General features: G+C 44.6%; 1 protein-coding gene across 11 annotated transcripts in view; it reads left to right on the top strand.

The window, feature by feature from the left end:
* ABCC11 (ATP binding cassette subfamily C member 11) overlaps positions 1-21,094 on the top strand; it is a 72,757-nt gene extending 51,663 nt beyond the window's left edge. For all 11 annotated transcript variants that reach the window (XM_070262922.1, XM_070262925.1, XM_070262921.1 and 8 more), the window contains 7 exons: positions 7,438-7,527; positions 8,960-9,149; positions 10,897-11,056; positions 18,058-18,136; positions 18,820-18,933; positions 20,337-20,501; positions 20,623-21,094. In XM_070262922.1, the coding sequence (XP_070119023.1) occupies positions 7,438-7,527; positions 8,960-9,149; positions 10,897-11,056; positions 18,058-18,136; positions 18,820-18,933; positions 20,337-20,501; positions 20,623-20,787 (963 nt within the window). In that variant the 3' untranslated portion in view covers positions 20,788-21,094. The remainder of the gene's footprint in view (positions 1-7,437; positions 7,528-8,959; positions 9,150-10,896; positions 11,057-18,057; positions 18,137-18,819; positions 18,934-20,336; positions 20,502-20,622) is intronic.
* The last annotated feature ends 299 nt before the right edge of the window (positions 21,095-21,393 follow it).

Genomic DNA, 21,393 nt, shown 5'->3' with positions numbered 1-21,393 from the left:
TGTTAGTTCAAAGTTAGTGTATAGAAATGTGACTGATTTTTTTATGTTGATTTTGTACCTTGCAACCTTACTGGATTTGTTAGTTATTTCAAATAGGTTTTTTTGGTGGGTTCTTTAGGGTTTTCTCTATATAGAATCATGTCATCCACAGATAGTGGCAGTTTTACTTCTTCCTTTCCAATTTGGATAACTTTTGTTTCTTTTTCTTGCCTAATTGCTCTGGCTAGGACTTCCACTACTGTGTTGAAAAAGAGTGGCAGGAGTGGGCATGCTTCTCTTGCTCCTATTCTTAGAGGAACAGCTTTCAGTTTTTTAATGTTGAGTATGATGTTGGCAGTGGGTTTGTCACATACAGCCTGTATCATGGTGATGTACTTTCCTTCTATCTCCATTTTCTTGGGAGTGTTTATCATAAATTGATGTTTATGTTGTCAAATGCTTTCTCTGCATCTATTGAGATGATCGTTGATTTTTATTCCTCATTTTGTTAATGTGGTGTATCAAATTGATTGATTTGTGGATGTTGAACCATCCCTGCATCCCCAGAATAAATCCCACTTGACGGTGGTGTATGATTCATGTGACGTATTGTCGTATTTGATTTGCTAATATTTTATTGAGGATTTTTGCATCTATGTTCATCAGTGACATTGGCCTGTAATTTTTGTTTTTTATTTTGTCCTTGTCTCGTTTTGGTATCAGAGTAACGTTGGCCTTGTAAGATGAGTCTCCCATACTCTTCAGTTTTTGGGGAAGAGTTTGAGAAGGATAGGTATTAAATATTTGAATGTTTGATGGAGTTCACCAGAGAAGCTGCCTGGTCCTGGACTTTTGTTTTCTGAAGGTTTTTGATTACTATTTCAATGTCTTTACTTGTGATGGGTCTATTCAGATTCTGTATTTCTTCTTGATTCAGTTTTGGGAGGTTGTATGATTCGAAGAATTTATCCATTTCTGCTAGGTTTTCCAATTTGTTGGTGTTTGGTTTTCATAGTATTCTCTTATAATCCTTGGTATTTCTGTGATATCCATTGTAATTTCTCCTCTTTGATTTCTGATTTTATTTGTTTGATCTTTCTCTCTCCCTTTCTTCGAGAGTCTAGCTAAAGGTTTGCTGATTTTGTTTAACTTTTCAAAGAACCAGCTCTTAGTTCATTGATCCTTTCTCTTTTCCTTAGTCTCTATCATTTATTTCTGGTCTGATTCTTATTATTTTCTTCCTTCCACTGACTTTGGACTTTGTTGTTCCTTCTTTTTCTAGTCATTTTAGTTGTATCGTTAGATTGTTTGTTTGAGATTTTTCTGGTTTTTTGAGGTAAGCATGTTCCACTATAAATATCTCTCTTAGTACCACTTTTGGTGCATCCCATAGGTTTGGGTATGATGTGTTTTCGTTTCCATTTGTCTCAGAATGTTTTTTTGATTTCTCCTTTGATTGTTCATTGATCCAATTGTTGTTCAGCAGCATGTTGTTTTTCTCCACATATTTGTGACTTTTCCAGGTTTTTCTTGCAGTTCATTTCTAGTTTTATACTGTTGTGGTCAGAAAAGAAGCTTCATATGATTTCAGTCTTCTTAAATATATTTAGGTTTGCTTTGTTTCCAAACATCTGGTCTATCTCTGAGTGTCTTCCATATGCACTTGAGAAGAATGTGTATTCTGCTGCTTTTGGACCAAATGTTCTATATATATCTATTAAGTCTGTCTAGACTAGTGTTTTAATTAAGACCTCTGTTTCCTTGTTGACTTTCTGTCTGGATGATATCCATTGATGTAGGTGGGGTGTTAACGTCCCCTAGTATTATTGTGTTGCCATCAGTTTCTCCCTTTATGTCTATTAATTGTTGCTTTACATGCTTTGGTGCTCTTGTGTTAGGTGCATATATATTAATAAGTATGTTTTCTTTGTAGTGGAATGTCCATTTTATTATGATATAATGTCCTTCTTTGCCTCTTATCTTTTTTGTGTTGAAGTCTGTTTTGTCTGATATAAATATGGCTACATCTACTTTCTTTTGGTTGTCATTTGCTTATTATCTTCCATTCCTTCACTCTGAGCCTGTGTTTGTCTTTAGAGCTGAGATCTGTCTTCTGGAGACAGCATATTGTTGGATCCTGTTTTTTAATCCATTCAGCCACTCTGTGTCTTTTCATTGGTGAATTCAATCCATTTACATTTAGAGTGTATAACAATAGGTGTATGGGGATTTAATACTGGCATTTTATCTTTTGTGTTCTCTTTGTTCTATATTTCCACTGTTTCTCTTTCCTCGTGTTTTTGTTTGCCATTTCAGTTTGGTGGTTTTCTGTGATGGTTTTCCCAGTTTTCTCTTTATTTATGATTTGTGACTCTGCTCTGATTTTTTTCTTTTGTGGTTATCATGAGGTTTGTATAAAATATCTCACAGATGAGATAGTCCTTTTGCTGACAGCCTCTTATCTCCATTAGCCCATGCAGGTTCCATCCTTTCCTCTTCCCCTTCTATGTTTGTTTTTTTTAATTGGCACCTGAGCTAACAACTGTTGCCAATCTTCTTTTTTTTTAATTCTTCTCCCCAAAGCACCCCAGTACATAGTTGTATGTTCTAGTTTTGAGTGCCTCTGGTTGTGCTATGTGGGATGCTGCCTCAGTGTGGCCTGATGAGTGGTGCTGTGTCTGTGCCCAGGATCTGAACTAGCAAAACCCTGGGCCTCTGAGGCAGAGCATGTGAACTTAACCACTTGGCCACAGGGCAAGCCCCCTCTTCTATGTTTTTGTTGTCACTAATTATTCTTTTTTGTGATGTGAGTATATGACCAAATTAAGTGGTTACAGCCATTTTTGATACTTTCTTTCCCTTTATCCTGTATTTTATAATTAAGTGTTTACTAACCTATTCTGACTTAGAGCTGCAATTTTCTGATTCTTTCTGTCTATTTATCTCCTTGTGCTAAGCTTTGTAAACCTTTGCCTTTTTGTTTCCGGTAGGAGGACTCCTTTCAACCTTTCTCGTAAGGCCTGTCTATGGGGATGAACTCCCTCAGCTTTTATTTGTCTGGGAAAGCATTTCTTTTGCCTTCATATATGAAGGATATTTTTGTTGCATAGAGTATTTTGGACTCATAGTTTCTGTCTTCAGTATTTTGAATACATCATTCCACTTTCTCCCAGCCTATAGGGTTTCTCCTGAGAAATTTGCTGAAAGCCTGGTGGCGGTTCCTTTGTAAGTTATTTTCTTCTCTCTGGCTGCCCTTAATAGTCTTTCTTTGTCATTTACTTTTTTTTGTTTTGGTAAGGACGATTGGCCCTGAGCTAACATTTGTTGCTAATCTTCCTCTTTTTCTTCTCCCCAAAGCCACAGTACATAGTTGTGTATCCTAGTTGTAAGTGATCCTAGTTCCTCTCTGTGGGACGCCACCTCAGCATGGTGTGATGAGCATCCGTCCATGCCCAGGATCTGAACTGGCGAATCCTGGGCTGCCAAAGCAGAGCGTGTGAACTTAACCTCTTGTCACGGGACTGGTTCCTGTCATTGACTTTTGACAATTTTAATATATGCCTTAGAGAAGGTCTTTTTGCATTGAGATAATTATGAATTCTATTGGTTTCGTGTACTTATCCATCCAGTTCCTTCCCTAGGTTTGGGAAATTCTCCACTATTATTTCTTTGAATAAGCTGTCTGCTCCTTTCTCCCTCTCTTCTCCTACTAGGATACCTATTATCCTTATGTTACTTTTCCTAATTGAGTTGGATATTTCTCATAGAATTTCTTCATTTTTAAAGAATCTTAGTTCTCTCTCCTCTTCCGCCTGAATCATTTCTAGATTTCTATCTTTGAACGCACTAGTTCTCTCTTCCACATGGTCTGCTCTATCTTTAATGCTTTCTATTTTATTTTTTATCTCATTAATTATGTTCTTCTGCTCTAGAATTTCTGTTGTTGTTGTTTTTTTTAAGAGTTTCAGTCTCTTTGGTGAAGTACTCCTTGTGTTCTTAATTTTACTCCTGAGGTCACTGAACTGTCTTTCTGAGTTTTCTTGTAACTCATTGAGTTTCTTCATGGCAGCTATTTTGAATTCTCTGTCTGTTAGCTTGTAATCTTCTGTGACTTCAAGTTTATTTTCTGGGAAGTTGTCATTTTCTTTCTGTCCTGCAGTGCTGCTGTGTGTCTTCGTGGTACCTGAAGAGCTGCTCATCTGCTGGTGCATTTGTGATGGCAACCACCATTCTTATTTGGGCGCGGCTTTGGTTACTTTGCTTCTGAGCTGCTTCTGGTTGTGTTTGAGAGCCTGCACTTTCCACCCTCCACTGCCTCTGCTGGAGGTGTCATCAGTGCCCTCCTTGTGCCACTTGTGCCTTTGAGGTTGCTGATGCCTTGCTTCTTATGATGTCACTGCAGCTGAGGTGTTGCTACCAGGGTCACCAAGCTGTGAACACTTTTGCTGCTTCCCAGGTTGCCTGGGTCTCATGCTCCCCCACTGGCTCTCTGCAGGCTCTCCAGGAGCTAAGCTGCTGCTGCCCAGTACACACCTTGCTGCTCCTGGGTTGTTTGGGTTGGTGGCTGCACGACTGCCAGGGGTGCTGGGTTCATGAGTGTCACTGTTGCTGTCAGGGGCCTGTGGACCCAGGGACTTGTGTGTAGCCCTCAATGCTGGTAGAGATGGTGTTGGGTGTGCCACCACTGTTGGCTGTGTCACCAGTTCTGCTGTGATTCTTGGAGCCTCTTGTCACAGGTTCCACTTGCCTCTGCTGGCAAGGGGGCGTCAGGTGCTAAGCAGGGAGAGATTGTCATTGCTGCTCGCTCATCCAGCCTCTGGTCTCTGGTGTGAGCCAGTGTGTTTTGAAAACTCTGGTCAAGGTATCCTGCCCCAGCTGGGAAAATCCAAGTTTTGTATACTGTCCCCACTGTTGGAGAGACTGGACCACTGCTGGGGGAGGGAGAGGAGGCTGGGTCACCAACTCCACCCTGTGTCCTGAATTCTCAGAGCATGTGCATCACCTGCCAGTGCTTGAGGAGGGGCAAGACCTAAGCCACATGTGTTGTGTCTGCCCCTGCCTCTTTTAGCAGGTGTACTTGCTGATGAGAGGATCTGTGTGTTGGATCGCTGCTGCTGGGGGAGGGGAAGAGGCTGCGCCCCTAGTTCCACTGCCTCCTGGAGGTCTGGTCCACCCACCTTCAGCTGCATGGGTGCGTGGATCTCTTAGGTGTCCTGGTGTGCTGTGCAGAGAGTCCTTTGTTGGTCAATGGATGTCCGATTGGTTGTAACTTAGAGGAGAGAGACAAAGGGAATGACTCCCTCTGCCATGATGCCGACATCACTGCAGAGTGAATTTTAACTCAGTTTCCTCATGTCACTGCCTTGTTCAGAACCTTCAGAGACTCCCCGTCTCCTTATGCACCAAACCTAAGCTGTGAAACTTACTTTCAGGTCCCTCAATTCTGGCCCCTTGACCCCAGTATGTGCTCTCTCCTCTGGTCAACCTGGTATCTCACTGACTTCTGCATGCACTCTTGAGGAAATTATGTTCAAGCTTTGGGAGGCAGGAATCACACCATGTCACGTTGCAGCCCTAAGAGATGTAAATACTAGAGGTGCTTCTGGCTGAAAGCCATAAAACATTTCTAAAGAGCCTTGACAGTGTGGGGACTTATTATCTGATGTAACTGGAAGTCTATGGTAAGTATGTTCTCTGTTGGCTCATTTAGTGGCCTAGCAGGAACCCATGATCATTTCATTTTTCTGTTCTGGCGTCTACAGCCTGGCTTTGTCCTCAGGATTGTCTACTCAAGGTCACAAAATGGCTGCTACAGCACCAAGCAATGCATCCTCAACCAAGACCACCAAAGGCTAGAGGGAAGATAACTTTTCTCATGTGTCTCTTTTTAAGAACAAGGAGCAGTTTCCCAGAATGCTCCTGTTTGACGCGTCTTCATGCTTCATTGGTCAGAATTGTGTCATGCCTCACACCTAAACCAATCATTGGCAAGAGGAGTGGAACTAATGTGATCAGTTTGAACTAACAAAGCCTCCCTGGAACACCAGGCTGCCAGGTCCCTGAGCGTGATGGAGGGTGTGCTGGCAAGGGTGAAACAGGAGCCAGCTACTGATCAGGCAGCCAGCTGTGTCTGGTACCCTGATTGGGGTCTCCCTGGCCTCCTTTCCCAACTTGGTGTCATGTCAGGATGGTGTTCACCTTCTCCGACTCATATAGGGCTTTCTCTCCCCTTCTGGTACCCTTCACTTCAGCTATAGCCCATTGGCGTGCAGGGCCCTGAGTGTACCCTGCTATTTTATACTTTTAGGACTTTGTCATCTTCATGTGGAACAATCTTACCCACCGATTTTTAGCCTGCTAAGTCCCACTTCTCCTTAGAAATGTAGCTGCAGTGCCAACTCCTCCAGGAACCCTTGCCTGGGGCTCTCGTCTGGGTGACAGCCCTGTGAGCCCCGATGGCACTCCACGTTGACTCCATCGTGCAGTGCATCCCTCTGTGCTGCCATTCTCTGTTGACCTGTCTGTCTCCCCATCTGACTAGGAGCTCCTTGAGGGCAGGGCCTGTGTCTGTTGCACTTTGGGACATGGAGCCTGGCTCAGCCCCTGGCATATAGTCCTCCATCAGCATTTGTTGAATGAATGTACAATGAGTTGTTGCCCAGCACTGTCGGCATCACCTGTTTGCCCACATCTTGGGCCGGGAGCTAGAGAGGGTAAAGAGTGGGGTCTCAGTTCCAGCTCTGCCTCCAGCTTCCAGGTGATTCTATGTATGCCATTTCCTCTTTTTGGGCCTCAGTTTCCTCATCTGTGGTGCTTCCATTCCCAGAGTCCCTGAGACTCCTCCTAGCCGGGGTTTCCCTGAAGGCAGAGCATGAGTCATGGACTTGGGTGTAGGCAGATTATTTGAAAGATGCTCCTAGGAAAAGGACTGAGGGAGCAGGAGAGTGAGACAAGAAAGAGGAACACCATCCTGAGAATGTGTCATTGAGGTCACTGTTGTAGGCCACCAGCACTCAACTCTACTGAGATCTCCTGAGAAGCATGTAGGACGCTCCTAAGATTGTCCCCCAAAGGCCGAGGGACAGGATCCTTTATTGACTGGCTCCTTTCTCCATTAATCAAGGGTTGCTCCCATGGGCATTACCTCCCCCGTGTTTCTGGACTGCACCCTTCGTGGGCTGAGTGGGCTCCTGTGGCGTGGATGAAGGTTTTGCGCAGAAAGCACTTGAGGTGGAATGGTATAGGTGGGGTTCTCACTCACAACTGCCCACCACAGCTGCAGCTAGCCTCAGAAGTGGGCTCAGGGGGCACCAGAGGCATCTGCTCCATTCTTCTAGGGAAATTGTCTTGGTTTGAGGAGTCGTTCAGGGAGAATGGCAACTGGTGGTTTTCAGGACCATTGAGAACCTGAGCACACCCCCAGGAGCCTCTTGATCTGACACTTCTGCTTTGTTCCAGCTGACGGTCAACTTCCAGGCCATCACCCGGGTTGGTACAGAGACAGAGTCGTGCTTCACAGCTGTGGAGAAGTCGCTGCAGTACATGAAGGTGGGGTGTGGGTCTGGATTTGGTGTGGGGACCTCTGGAAGGCTCCATGTCCAAGTGTGGGGCTCAGCTTCTGTGGCCCCTGCAAATTCCAGCACCTGCAGGCCCTGAGACTTTCCCAGGAGACCACCAGGGTCCCGGACCCTTCCTCCCCACCTTCCCCATGCCCATGTACATCATCTCTTGGAAGCCTTTCCATACCCATCGGCTCATTTTGACCAGATCCTGCACACTCTTCCCGGATGGAGAGGGAATAATATGGCCTCTTTGGAAATGAGAGGTTTGTCCAAGTGTAACAATAGTGATAATAACAATGACAATAATGATTGTTGTTATTATTGCTTCTATTTATGTCATAGTTAAGAGCACAGGTTTTGAAGCCAGATTGCCTGGGTTTAAGTCCAAGCTTTGACACTTGAATCAGCTGTCTAACCACTGGCAACTTAGACAGCCGCTCTGTTCCCTGTCTCAGGAATGGGACGGTTGCAGTGCTTACTTCACTGGGTTGTTAGCCCAGATTAAATGATGTAATATGTGTAGCACTTAGCACAGTGCCTGGCCCCTAGTAAGTGCTCAATGTTAGTATATATATATTAGCTCATGGAATCACCAAAGAATTTTATAATGTTGATTGACTTACTACCCCATTTTCTGGAAGAGGAAACTGAGACTTGTCCAGGCTGAGCAACTTGCTTAAGATTACACAGCCAGGGGCTGGCAGAGCCCTCTAAAGCCAGGTCTCTTGCCCCTGTGACGTGAGCGGAATTTGTGAATTGTGCAGCTTTACCAGTGATGAAGCGTGTTGTGACATTGTACCGGAAGTGGAGAGCTGGGTAGCCTTTCTTCTTCTCTGTCATCCTTCCTGCCCCACACACCCACCTGTGCTTGATGCAGAGTCATGGGCTTGGAGTCAGGGGGCCCTGGGTTGGAGTCCTCAGTCGTCCACTCATCAGCTGTGTGATCTTCAGCAAGTCGTTGAACCTGTTTGAGCCTCTCTTTCCTTGCCTGTGAAATGCACCTAAAATTGCCCAGCTAACAGGATGAGGATAGAGAGAAGATAAATCTGCACAAGGGCTCTGAGCTGTAAAACAGGCCCCATGGGACCAGTCTGCTCTCCTGCTCTTAATCATCATTCTTCTGGAGTCGATTTCTTTAGAGCCTCACACAGTAAATCAGAAAAAGTTCTCTATGTTAATACAAGGAAGCTTGCTCTATGGTTTCTTACTCTTTGGAGATAAAATGATGTGCATTTCAGGTGAGTGGGGGCGGAGATGTTCCTCTTGGGGTGTTCCTCTGATCACACAGCTGTGACTTGACCAAGGTGCAGGGCAGGCTGGCGTGGGTCACACACCTAACGCTGGAGACCAGTGGCTCAGCAGGGGTTGGGCAGAGATTAATGATAAGTATTGATTTCTTTTTCTTTCTGCCAAACAAGATGTGTGCCCCTGAGGCTCCTTTACACACAGAAGGCGGGAGCTGTCCCCACGGGTGGCCACAGCGTGGAGAAATCACTTTCCAGGATTATCAGATGAAATACAGAGACAACACACCCATTGTCCTCAATGGCATCAACCTCACGATTCACGGCCAAGAAGTGGTGGGCATCGTGGGCAGGACTGGCTCTGGTGAGTCTCCTGGGGCAACGCCCCATGTCCTCAACTTTGGCCTTTGGGTGTCGGACCTATTTTCACACAGGCGTTTGCTCAGTGACCCCTCAGATATTGGTGGGCCCTCACTTTGTGGTGGCCCTTTGCCAGACCTGGTGCCTGAAACGCAGAGTCCCTGCTGCCACGGATCCAGTGGAGGAGGCAGATGTTAAATAAGTCATCAAAGAAATAAGAGGATTACAGGTTGTGGTGAATGCCATGGAAGGAATAGGAAGAGAGGGAAGAACTCCACAGAGTAACAGGGTTAGTGGGTCTCCGGGCTCTGGTAGCCTGGGCTCTGAGGCCAACAGGGTGGCAGGAGGAGCTCTTAAGCAGGGGCAGTGCAGGGGCTCTGCGAGGGTGGAGAGCAGGCCAAGGAGGGAAATCTGGGTCCCCTTTTCCTTCCTCTGCTCCTCCCTTCCTAGACTTCTCTTACGAGCCTCCTTCGTTTCCCCCTCTGCTTTCAGACTTCTTTCCTTCCCTTCCTCTCCTATCACTTTTGAGAGTCTGGCCCAAGCGTCACTCCCTCTCACTTTTTGCATTGTTCAAAGACACTGTTCAGAAACACTACTCAGACTTGGTTCTTGCCCCACCTTGTGCTCCCAGAGGAGCTGCCTCCAGGTAGACCTCCGGGATGACTAGATCTTCATGGGTCTCCACCTCCTTAGGCCCCTGTAGGACTTGTGCTGCTGCAGGGTGAGGAGCTTCCACCTGTATTCTTGAGTGTGTTCTTCCCTTTCCATTTTTCGCCTGCAACTGGCCTGAGAGGGCTGGGGTCTGACATAGACCAGCTCTCAGTAGATACTGCTCCAATTGACTGTATTCATTCAGCAGTAATTTACTGAGCACCTGCTCTCTGCCAGGCAATGGGAACATAAAGGTGAACAAGACATTGACCTTATCTTTTAGAGCAGAGGTTGAAAACTCACATGCCTCTGGGAACTGGCAAGTAACAGAGATGAGTGAAATGGGTCTGGCGTGTGATGAAAGGAGCCGGGGGGGGCGGGGTTGGTGGAGGGGGCAGTGTGTTGAACTGATCACTGTTCTCTCTCAAGGAAGCAGCTCCATCGGCTCTGACTGCTTGTTGATGGGAGGACATGGGGCCAGTGTTGCTGGTTTTACTGAGTTTCAAGAGAAGCATGCAATTTGAAATTTTTTTGCCAGGAAGATTGGCCCTGAGCTGACATCTGTTGCCAATCTCCCACTTTTTGCCTGAGGAAGACTGTTGCTGAACTAACACCTGTGCCAGTCTTCCTCTGTTTTATGTGAGATGCTGCCAGAGCGCGGCTCGACAAGCAGTGCTGGGTTCACGCCCACGATCTGAACCTGAGAACCCTGGGCCGATGAAGTGGAGGGTGCAAACTTTGCTACGCCTCCAGGCTGGCCCCTTGAATTTCTGTACATAGGATCTTTGGATATTTTTAATGCTGGCAAAGAATTTAAAATATAACAGTAACACTGTGTGTGAAAGAAAACACCTCTGTGGCCTGGATTTTAATGCTGGGGCTCCATTCGTGCCCTCTGATCTGGGTTGTAAGAAAGCTGCTCATGGCTCTGGGCACCTCTGGGAGCAGAGACTCCAGCCCTTCTCTGCCCTCTGAGGTCTCACCACGACAAAGAATGGGCCACGGAGGAGAGCGGGTCAGGTGTGAACACCAGGTGTGACCTGTGTTGCCCCTAGTGCAGACTCAGGACACTGAGGCCCTGCGTGTTTCTTGCCCAACAGGGAAGTCGTCCTTGGGGGTGGCTCTCTTCCGCCTGGTGGAGCCAGCGGCAGGCCGGATTCTCATTGATGGTGTGGACATCTGCAGCATCGGCCTGGAGGACTTGCGGTCCAAGGTCTCTATTATCCCTCAAGATCCCGTCCTGTTCTCAGGAACCATCAGGTGAGTGCTGGGCCAGAGGCCAGCCTGGTGCAGAGGAGGGGCTCCAGGGAGGACCCTGGGACCAGGATGCCAGGCGGGGCTACCTCTGCGTAGCTGGCGGCCAATGCCCCAATTTCTGGGCCTCTGATCACTCCCTGGCATGCTGGGCCACTCGTGCCCACCTGGCCCACCTCGCTGAGGTGTCTTGAGAACCGAATAAGGCCCTGATATACACAAGAGCTCTGTAAATATCATGTCCTAAACAAAAGAAAGTCATAGTTTTTATTGTTTAAAATCCTGATGGGGTTGGTCAGATTTCAGTTCACCATTAAGCATTTGCACTGTGGCCACTATATTCTCTCATGTCTTCATGTGGTTTATTCTCCTCTCTGCACCCACTGGGTAAAGTCCTGGGGGGTTTTGGGCTAGACGTTAGGAAGCACTTCTTCACAGGCTACGTATTCCAGGCAGTGGAGAAGTGAGAAGTAAGCCAGGCGTCCGGTCAGTGAAGCAGACAGCACTGGGTCTTTCAGCCTCTTCTCCGCACTTTCTATTTCCTCAGAAATCAACTTTAGGGCAAACATCATCCAGCTTAGTGCTCCTACTTGACAGTGCATGTTAGCTGTGTGGGAACACCAAGGCATGGAGACTGAGGAAGATGATGCATTAAAAACAAAGCTGGTCTCCCCATGTTTCAGACATATGTAAGGGGCATTCTTTTTTTTTAAGTTTTTTTCTTTATGGAGGTCATATTGGTTTATAACATTATATAAATGTCAGGTGTACATCATTACATTTCAACTTCTGTATGGACTGTATCATGTTCACCACAAGAAGTCTACCTGCCATCTCTCGCCATACTCATGTGCCCTTTTGACCCTTTTGCCCCTCTGCCACCCCCTTGCCCTCTAGTAACCACCAATCTGTTCTCCTTACCTATGTCTTTGTTTATCTTCCACATGTAAGTGAGATCATATGGTATTTGTCTTTCTCTGACTTATTTCGCTTAGCATAATACCCTCAAAGTCCATCCATATTGTCGCAAATGACACAATTGTGTCCTTTTTTAATGACTTGATAGTATTCCATTGATACATATACCACGTCTTCTTTATCCATTCATCTGTCGATGGGCGCTTGGGTTGCTTCCAAGTCTTGGCTATTGTGACTAATGCTGCGATGAGCATAGGGGTACATATATGATTTTGAATCAGTGTTCTCATGTTCTTTGGATAAATACCCAGAAGTGGAATAGTTGGATCATATGGCATTTCTATTTTAAATTTTCTGAGAAATGTCCTTGCCATTTTCCATAGCAGCTGCACCAATTTATATTCCTACCATCATTCTATGAGGATTCCTTTTTCTCCACATCTTCTTCAACACTTGTTATTTCTTGTCTTTTTAAGAATAGCCATTCTGACGGGTGTGAGGTGCTATCTCATTCTTGTTTTGATTTGCATTTCCCTGATAATTAGTGGTGCTGAACATCTTTTATGTGCCTGTTGGCCATCTGTATATCTTCTTTGAAAAAATGTCTGTTCATATCCCCTGCCCATTTTTGATCAGGTTGTTCATTTTTTTGTGGCTGAGTTATATGAGTTCTTTACATATTTTGGAAATTAACCCCCATTTGGATATATGATTTGCAAATATGTTCTCCCAGTTGGTGGGTTGTCTTTTCGTTTTGCTGATGGTTTCCTTTGCCTTGTAGAAGCTTGTTAGTCTGATGTAGTTCCATTTGTTTATTTTTTCTTTTGTTTCCTTTGTCTGAAGAGATATGATATTCAAAAAGATATGGCTAAGACTGATCTCAAAAAGTTAACTGTTTATGTTTTCTTCTAGGAGTTTCAGGGTTTCATATCTTACGTTCAAGTCTTTAATCCATTTTGAGTTGCTTTCTGCGCATGGTGTAAGATAGTGGTCTACTTTCATTCTTTTGCATGTGGCTGTCCAGTTTTCCCAACACCGTCTATTGGAGAGACTTTCCTTTCTCCATTGTATGGTCCTGGCTCCTTTGCTGAAAATTAGCTGTCCGTAGATGTGTGGTTTTATTTCTGGGCCCTCAATTCTGTTCCGTTGATCTGTGTGTCTGTTTTTCTGCCAGTGCCATGTTTTCTGGTTACTATAGCTTTGTAGTATATTTTGAAATCAGGGAGTGTGATATCTCCAGCTTTGTTCTTTTTTCCCGGGATTGCTTTTGTTATTCGGGGTCTTTTGTTGTTCCATGCAAATTTTAGGATTCTTTGTTCTATGTCCATGGAAAATGTTGGTGGGATTCTGATTGGGATTGCATCGAATCTATAGATTGATATAGGTAATATGGCTATTTTAACTATGTTAATTCTTCCAATCCATGTGGAATACCTTTCTGTTTCTTTACGTCTTCTTCAATTCTTTCAACAATGTCTTACAGTTTTCAGTGTCCAGGTCTTTCACCTCCTTGGTTAAATTTACTTCTCGGTATTCTATACTGTTTGTTTTGATTGTAAATGGGTTTGTATTCTTGATTTCTCTTTCTGTTAGTTCAAAGTTAGTGTATAGAAATGTGACTGATTTTTTTATGTTGATTTTGTACCTTGCAACCTTACTGGATTTGTTAGTTATTTCAAATAGGTTTTTTTGGTGGATTCTTTAGGGTTTTCTCTATATAGAATCATGTCATCCACAGATAGTGGCAGTTTTACTTCTTCCTTTCCAATTTGGATAACTTTTGTTTCTTTTTCTTGCCTAATTGCTCTGGCTGGGACTTCCACTACTGTGTTGAAAAAGAGTGGCAGGAGTGGGCCTGCTTCTCTTGCTCCTATTCTTAGAGGAACAGCTTTCAGGTTTTTAATGTTGAGTATGATGTTGGCTGTGGGTTTGTCACATACAGCCTTTATCATGGTGATGTACTTTCCTTCTATCTCCATTTTCTTGGGAGTGTTTATCATAAATTGATGTTTATGTTGTCAAATGCTTTCTCTGCATCTATTGAGATGATCGTTGATTTTTATTCCTCATTTTGTTAATGTGGTGTATCAAATTGATTGATTTGTGGATGTTGAACCATCCCTGCATCCCCAGAATAAATCCCACTTGACGGTGGTGTATGATTCATGTGACATATTGTCGTATTTGATTTGCTAATATTTTATTGAGGATTTTTGCATCTATGTTCATCAGTGACATTGGCCTGTAATTTTTGTTTTTTATTTTGTCCTTGTCTCGTTTTGGTATCAGAGTAACGTTGGCCTTGTAAGATGAGTCTCCCATCCTCTTCAGTTTTTGGGGAAGAGTTTGAGAAGGATAGGTATTAAATATTTGAATATTTGATGGATTTCACCAGAGAAGCTGCCTGGTCCTGGATTTTTGTTTTCTGGAGGTTTTTGATTACTGTTTCAATGTCTTTACTTGTGATGGGTCTATTCAGATTCTGTATTTCTTCTTGATTCAGTTTTGGGAGGTTGTATGATTCGAAGAATTTATCCATTTCTGCTAGGTTTTCCAATTTGTTGGTGTTTGGTTTTCATAGTATTCTCTTATAATCCTTTGTATTTCTGTGATATCCATTGTAATTTCTCCTCTTTGATTTCTGATTTTATTTGTTTAATCTTTCTCTCTCCCTTTCTTCAAGAGTCTAGCTAAAGGTTTGCTGATTTTGTTTAACTTTTCAAAGAACCAGCTCTTAGTTCATTGATCCTTTCTCTTTTCCTTAGTCTCTATTTCATTTATTTCTGGTCTGATTCTTATTATTTTCTTCCTTCCACTGACTTTGGACTTTGTTATTCCTTCTTTTTCTAGTCATTTTAGTTGTATCGTTAGATTGTTTGTTTGAGATTTTTCTTGTTTTTTGAGGTAAGTGTGTTCCACTATAAATATCTCTCTTAGTACCACTTTTGGTGCATCCCATAGGTTTGGGTATGATGTGTTTTCGTTTCCATTTGTCTCAGAATGTTTTTTTGATTTCTCCTTTGACTTGTTCATTGATCCAATAGATGTTCAGCAGCATGTTGTTTTTCTCCACATATTTGTGACTTTTCCAGGTTTTTCTTGCAGTTCATTTCTAGTTTTATACTGTTGTGGTCAGAAAAGAAGCTTCATGTAATTTCAGTCTTCTTAAATATATTTAGGTTTGCTTTGTTTCCCATTATCTGGTCTATCTTTAATAATGTTTCCTGGCACTTGAGAAGAATATGCATTCTGCTGCTCTTGGATAGAATGTCTCTATATATCTATTAACTCCATCTGGTCTAGTGTTTAAGGCCACTGTTTTCTTGTTCACATTCTGTCTGGATGATCTATCCATTGACGTAGTGGGGTATTAAAGTCCACTAGCATTATCGTGTTGCTGTTAATGTATCCCTTTATGTCTCTTAATAGTTGTTTTATGCACTTCGTGCTCCTATATTACATGCACATATATTAATAAATGTTATGTCTTCTTGGTGGAATGTTAAAGGGTATTCTTAACAGGAAGAGAATAAACTGAACTTCTATTCATTCTTTCATTCCTCCATCCTTTCATCCATTTAACTTGTTTTTTCTGAGTAACTGTCAATCCAGACACTGTGCTAGGTACTTGGGACACTTTGATGAATGATTACTGCTCCTGTTCCCCAGAGGAATTCACAGTTTAGTGAGGGCGGGGGGAGTTTCTTGAGATGTAGGACCTGACAAATTATAGTATAAGGAGGTAGCTATTTAAATCAGAGATATGAACAAAGTGCTAAGGGAGCCCTGAAGTGGGACAAATAACTCTGCCTGGGTGAATCCAGAGAGACTTCACAGGATCTTGGAGGATAAGCAGGAGCTTGCCTGGCAGAAAATGGGGAGAAAGTCTTTCCATGGAGAGTGCATATATGTGCAGAAACCGAGGATTTCAAAATGATTGTGTTGTTTGAGGGGAATGAGAGAACACTTAGTGATAGAGTTCTGTATTAAGGTAGAACTTGGCCAAATCTATTGTGTGTTGGTATAGGAGTAGTAAAAATATGTATTAACATTTATTGAGCGTTTATATATTGTAGTCCCATGTGTTAATATTCTGTCTCATTTAACTGTCACAACAACCCTATGAAGTAGCCACTGTTGTTATCTCCCCTTTAGAGGTGAAGAGGCTGAACTTAGAGAGGAAACTTGACTTGTTTAAGGAGACACTAAAGAAAATGGTAAAGATAAGCCATAACCCCATGTAGTCTAACCCCATAACCAGGGATGTGCCCCCTTGCAGCAGAAGATTGTGGACTGGTCCAGGAGATCTGGGTTCTCTACCTTTTAGGCTTCCATCTAACCGAGTGTCTTCGATTCCAGCCTGTCTCTTAGTTTGACTTGTGGTGTGACCTTGAACAAGCCATTTAACACTGATAAGCCAAAATTTCCTCATCAATGAAAGGAGTATACCCATCTCATGTGGGAGAGAGTGTCAATGAGCACGTTCATGACAATGCTGTGGAGACTATCAAATATCATGTAAATAAGGCATGCTACCTTCTGCTTTTTAAATACAGTCTAGGCCCCCACACAAAATGGGTGTGGCTGCCAGAAGTGGGGGAAGATAAAGCAGAGGCTAAGAGCAGGTTTCAGCTCGGACTGAGTGGTTGCATAACAGGAAGTGTTGCCTATGCCAAATGCAAGTGCCAACCTGAATGGGAGTGAAGTCCAGATAGATCCCAGCCTCGTGTTGTTGTCTTCTTCTTTCACTGCAAGAGACAGAAGAAGCAACCCCACAACAAAGAGATACCACTGACACCTACTAGGATGGCTATAATAAAAAAAAGAAAAGAAAAAGAAACATAAGTGTTGGCGAGGTTGTTGAGAAACGGAACCCTCGTGCCCTGCTGGTGGGAATGTAAAATGGTGCAGCCACTATGGAAAACAATTCGGCAGTTCCTCAAAAAGTTAGATATAGAATTACTATACGATCCAGCAATTCCACTTCCAGGTATATACCCAAAAGCATTGAAAGCAGGGACTTGAACTGATATTTTTTACCAGGGTTTGTAGCATTACTCACAACAGACAACCCATGTGTCCATTAACAGATCAATGGATAAACAAAATGTGATATACACACACAATGGAATATTAGTCAACCATAAAAAGGAATGAAATCCCACTGTGTGCCATAACATGGATGGGCCTCACAGACTTTATGCTAAGTGAATAAGCCGGACAGAAAAGGACAAATAGTGTATAATTCACTTAAAAGAGGTATCTGGAACAGGCAAATTCATAGTGACAGAAAGGAGAATAGAGGCTATCTGCAGCTTCAGGGGGCAGGGGAGGCAGAGGGGGATTGTTCAATGCATAGAGTTTTTGTTGGGGGTGATGAATTTTAGTGGATTGTTATACAACACTGTACATGTATTTAATGCCACTGAATTGTATACTTACAAATGGTTGAAATGATAAATTATATTATGTATATTCTAACACACACCCCCTCCCCAAATGGCTTAAGCTAAAAAGGCTTCTATTGGCTCATGGTACTGGGAAGGCCGAGGCTGATTCAAGGACCCAGGTCTCTCTAACTCTGCCGTGGCTTCATTCGCAGCCCCCACTGACGGCCCTAGGGGGCTCTGTGTGTCCCACACCTGAGGGGAGATGGTGGCTACCTCTCCTGTCCAGTTAATGAGAAAGAGCAAGCCTCTTTTCTGGTGATTGACTTAAAGGTCCTGAGATACACTCTGATCGGTCACCCTCCTACCCCCATCAAGCCACTGAGCCCAGGGGTTGCCACTGCTGATGTGCTGACCCCAGAGTCACTTGCTCCACCCTGGGAGTTGGTGGTAGAGCCCCACCTGGACCACATGGGCTTCAAGGTGGGGCAGGAGGTGGCCCCCAAACAAAACTTGGAGGCTGCTGCCTGCAGAAGGAATGGGTGCTGGAGAGACGCAAGAAACGACCACTCGTGGTGGTTCCATGGGTGTCACTAAACCCAGTAATCCGGTTCTAAGCATTCTCGGCATTTACCTGTATAGGGCAGACTGCTCAACAGTTGAGTATGGATCTGGAACACTTCTCTTCCTCTCCTACGGCAGGTTCAACCTGGATCCCTTTGACTGCTACACAGACAAGCAGATCTGGGATGTCTTGGAGAGGACATTCCTGAGCAAGACAGTAAGTAGCTCCAAGGCCTGATTCTTGGTCTTAGCCTGCCTCTTCAACAGGGGTGCCAGCATCTGGACTCCTCTCATATGGTGTTCTAGATGCTGCTGCTGTGGGGAGTGGATTAAATAATCCATGATGAGGTGAGATGACGTGGGACTCCTACATAAAAGCTGATGGCTCTCAGACGCTAACAGTGAGCCAGGCTCATTCTAGGCTCAGGGACACAGGACAGACAAGGCAGGGAAGGTCTTTGTCCTCTTGGTGCTTACATTCAATGGGAGAGAAAGACAGCAAACTGCCCAACTCACGAGACACTTTCAGAGAGTGATAAGGGCTGTAAAGATAGCAATGAGATCAGCAGACATCCCGGTGGGTGAGCAGCTCCTTCACAGGGGGTGGCCTGGCAAGGCCTCTTTAAGGATGGGGACATTTGAGCTGAGACCAAATATTAAGGAGACAGCCAGGCACAGATCTTTGAGACAACATTCCAGGCACAGGAACTAGCATATGCAAAGACCCTGAGATGGAAGTGAGACGGGCGCAGTGAAGAAGAGAAAGACCAGTGGTCGGAGCGTAGAGAGAGGGGAAGAGTATTACCAAATGCGACAGGAGTGGTACAAGGTCAGGGCAGGTCTCACCCTACATGCCCACAATCCTACATAGCCTACATCTCATCTTCCTCGACATTACAGATCTCAAAGTTCCCTCAAAGGCTGCAAGCAGAAGTTGTGGAAAACGGTGAAAACTTCTCTGTCGGGGAGAGGCAGCTACTCTGCATTGCTCGAGCCCTCCTCCGCAACTCCAAGGTGAGACCACTGAGGGGCCACGAGAAGTCACAGGTGCCGCTGGGCATGGGAAGCCACACGGCTGCTTCTCCCTCCATCAGCACAGGACAGTGGCACTGTTTATATGTTCCTTCCACAAATATCCGCAGGTATCCTCCTGTCACTGGTTGCCATTCTCCATGTTCCTGTGGTGTGAGGGGCTCTCAGCCTGGGCTCCCTCCAGCCCTGATATGCTGTTCCTGCACTGAAACACTCAGCCTCTAGAACCAAATCACAATACACTTTCCCACAAAAAGCTAAAAGCTTAGAAACTTTTAATTTAAAATTGCCTAGTGTAATTCTTTTTAAAACTTGGATGCAGGACACTCCCTTGTCTTTAATAAAATTGGGAATCAGATGACAGCTGTTCCAGAGTAAAATTACATATTTTTAAAAAGTTTCACATGACAGTGCTTCTTAAGTTTTCCAAATATTTCACCAGTAATTTCAGATATTCAACTACCTGCACTAGTTAGGAGCAAACCTTCTTTCACAAGCGAGGCAACATACACACACGTACGCATGTGTACATATACCTCGACACTCACATGTATATACATACTTGCACACACACACGCACACACATAACACACAACATTGTTAATTAGTGATTAATGCAAAAAATGTAGGTGCAGACTGTCAGAGCTGGGACAAGAGTAGGAGAGCTCAGTGGGGCCTGGAGCAGGGAAACGGTTTCAGAGGGAGGAACCTGCCCCTCTTTGACAGAGAGGATTTGCAATATGTATGTAACACTTTCTTAACCTCCCAGGTCTCTATTTTTCAGTTACTCAGATACTTGGTGCTGAAGTTGCTTTCTGTATATTGTTTCCCAAGTTTGAGTCATGACTTTATGATTTTGGTCATATCTGTATACCACCTATCCCATGATTCATTCACGATCCCCTGTTTTTATAAACAGCCTCATTTTAAACAGTAACATTTGTGAAATCATACTTTCTGTGTAGTTATATTTTTCTAATGCATATTATTAATGAAAGAGATACAGAAATGTTAAAGTAAAAAAACCCATGTATCCATACACTGGCTGCACCATCTCGTGTGCCACCTGGGGTCTGTGCAAGCCCTGCTGTGGGGAAGACTGCTCTGTATTAATTCAGGCAAACGGGAAGGCAGTTCATAAAACAAGAAGTTGCCACTGGGACATCTTTATTTTGAAGGAGTCAGTTCTTTGATCTCTAAAAAATAGTGAGCCATCGGTTGAGACCTCACATTCTCTGCATAATGTCAGGGACAACTAGAGCTCCAGGTGGGTTTTGAACTCAGTCTGGATCTCATTTTCCAGCTAAGGGACTTGATGAATTAATGGTAGACCCAGGTGTCGGGGCCCAAGGAGGCTGCCTTCACCCCTGTTTTGTATCCACCAGATTATCCTAATTGATGAAGCCACAGCCTCAATTGACATGCAGACTGACACCCTGATCCAGCGCACAATCCGTGAAGCCTTCCAGGGCTGCACAGTGCTGGTCATCGCACACCGCATCCCCACTGTCCTCAACTGCGACCGCATCCTGGTCATGAGGGATGGGAAGGTGAGAGTTCCATCGCTGGGCTGGTGGCAGGACGTGCGCTCAGGCCACAGGAGGCCTTCAAATCTTTAAGACTGAGCTCAGCTGTGTCCCTGTCCCCTCCTGTCCTTTCTCCTCCTCCCAGGTTGCAGAGTTTGACAGGCCTGAGGTCCTGCAGAAGCAGCCTGGGTCCATGTTTGCAGCCCTGCTGGGAACAGCCAGTTCTTCATCGAGCAAAGGAGAAATGGGGACTTCAGCGGGGGAGGCTGGTGGCCGAGTTCCCCAAGGTTCACCCAGAGTGCAACAATAAGGCCTGTAATCTGTGACCTTCTGGGCAGAGATGGCTCCTGACAGCAGGGCTGAAGTGGGTGAGGGTGCTGATGATGGGGTGGAGAAGGCTGAGGGAGCAGAACCTGGAATAGGCCACTCCATGGCTCCCCAAACCTGAGAACCCCAGCACGTTTGAGACCATGTGGTCAAATCATCGCGTTCTCTTTTCAACTGATATGCTGACTAATTTCACAATAATGTAAAAGCTTATTGTAGTTTTCTGATCTGTGTTAAAAGTGTTCAAATGATGTTTGATTCTGTCAAGAAATAAAAGTAAGAAAAAGTCACATTCTCTGCCCTGTTTCTATGTTACCTGGTACTCATTCAGCCACAGGGAACAAAAACTCCCTCAACCTGGCTTCTAGAAAAAGGCTCATGCAACAGAAAGATCCAGAAAAAGTTCTGGGTTGAGTGCCAATATCAGCAGCACGTCTGCCTTGTGGACTCTGCCTCTCTTCTCTCAGCTCTACCCCTCCTTTGTCTGTCTTCACTCCTGGCCTTCTCTCCTCACGGTGGCAGCCTGGCTGCCAGCAGCTCTGGACTGGCCTCCTACCGGCTCAGCATCCCCGGTCTTCTTCCCACCCTC

This window comes from Equus caballus, chromosome 3 (assembly GCF_041296265.1).
Source record: "Equus caballus isolate H_3958 breed thoroughbred chromosome 3, TB-T2T, whole genome shotgun sequence".
NCBI classification, from domain to species: Eukaryota; Metazoa; Chordata; class Mammalia; order Perissodactyla; family Equidae; genus Equus; species Equus caballus.
Note: the sequence above shows the minus strand (reverse complement) of the source record. Positions and strands in the feature narration are given on the sequence as shown.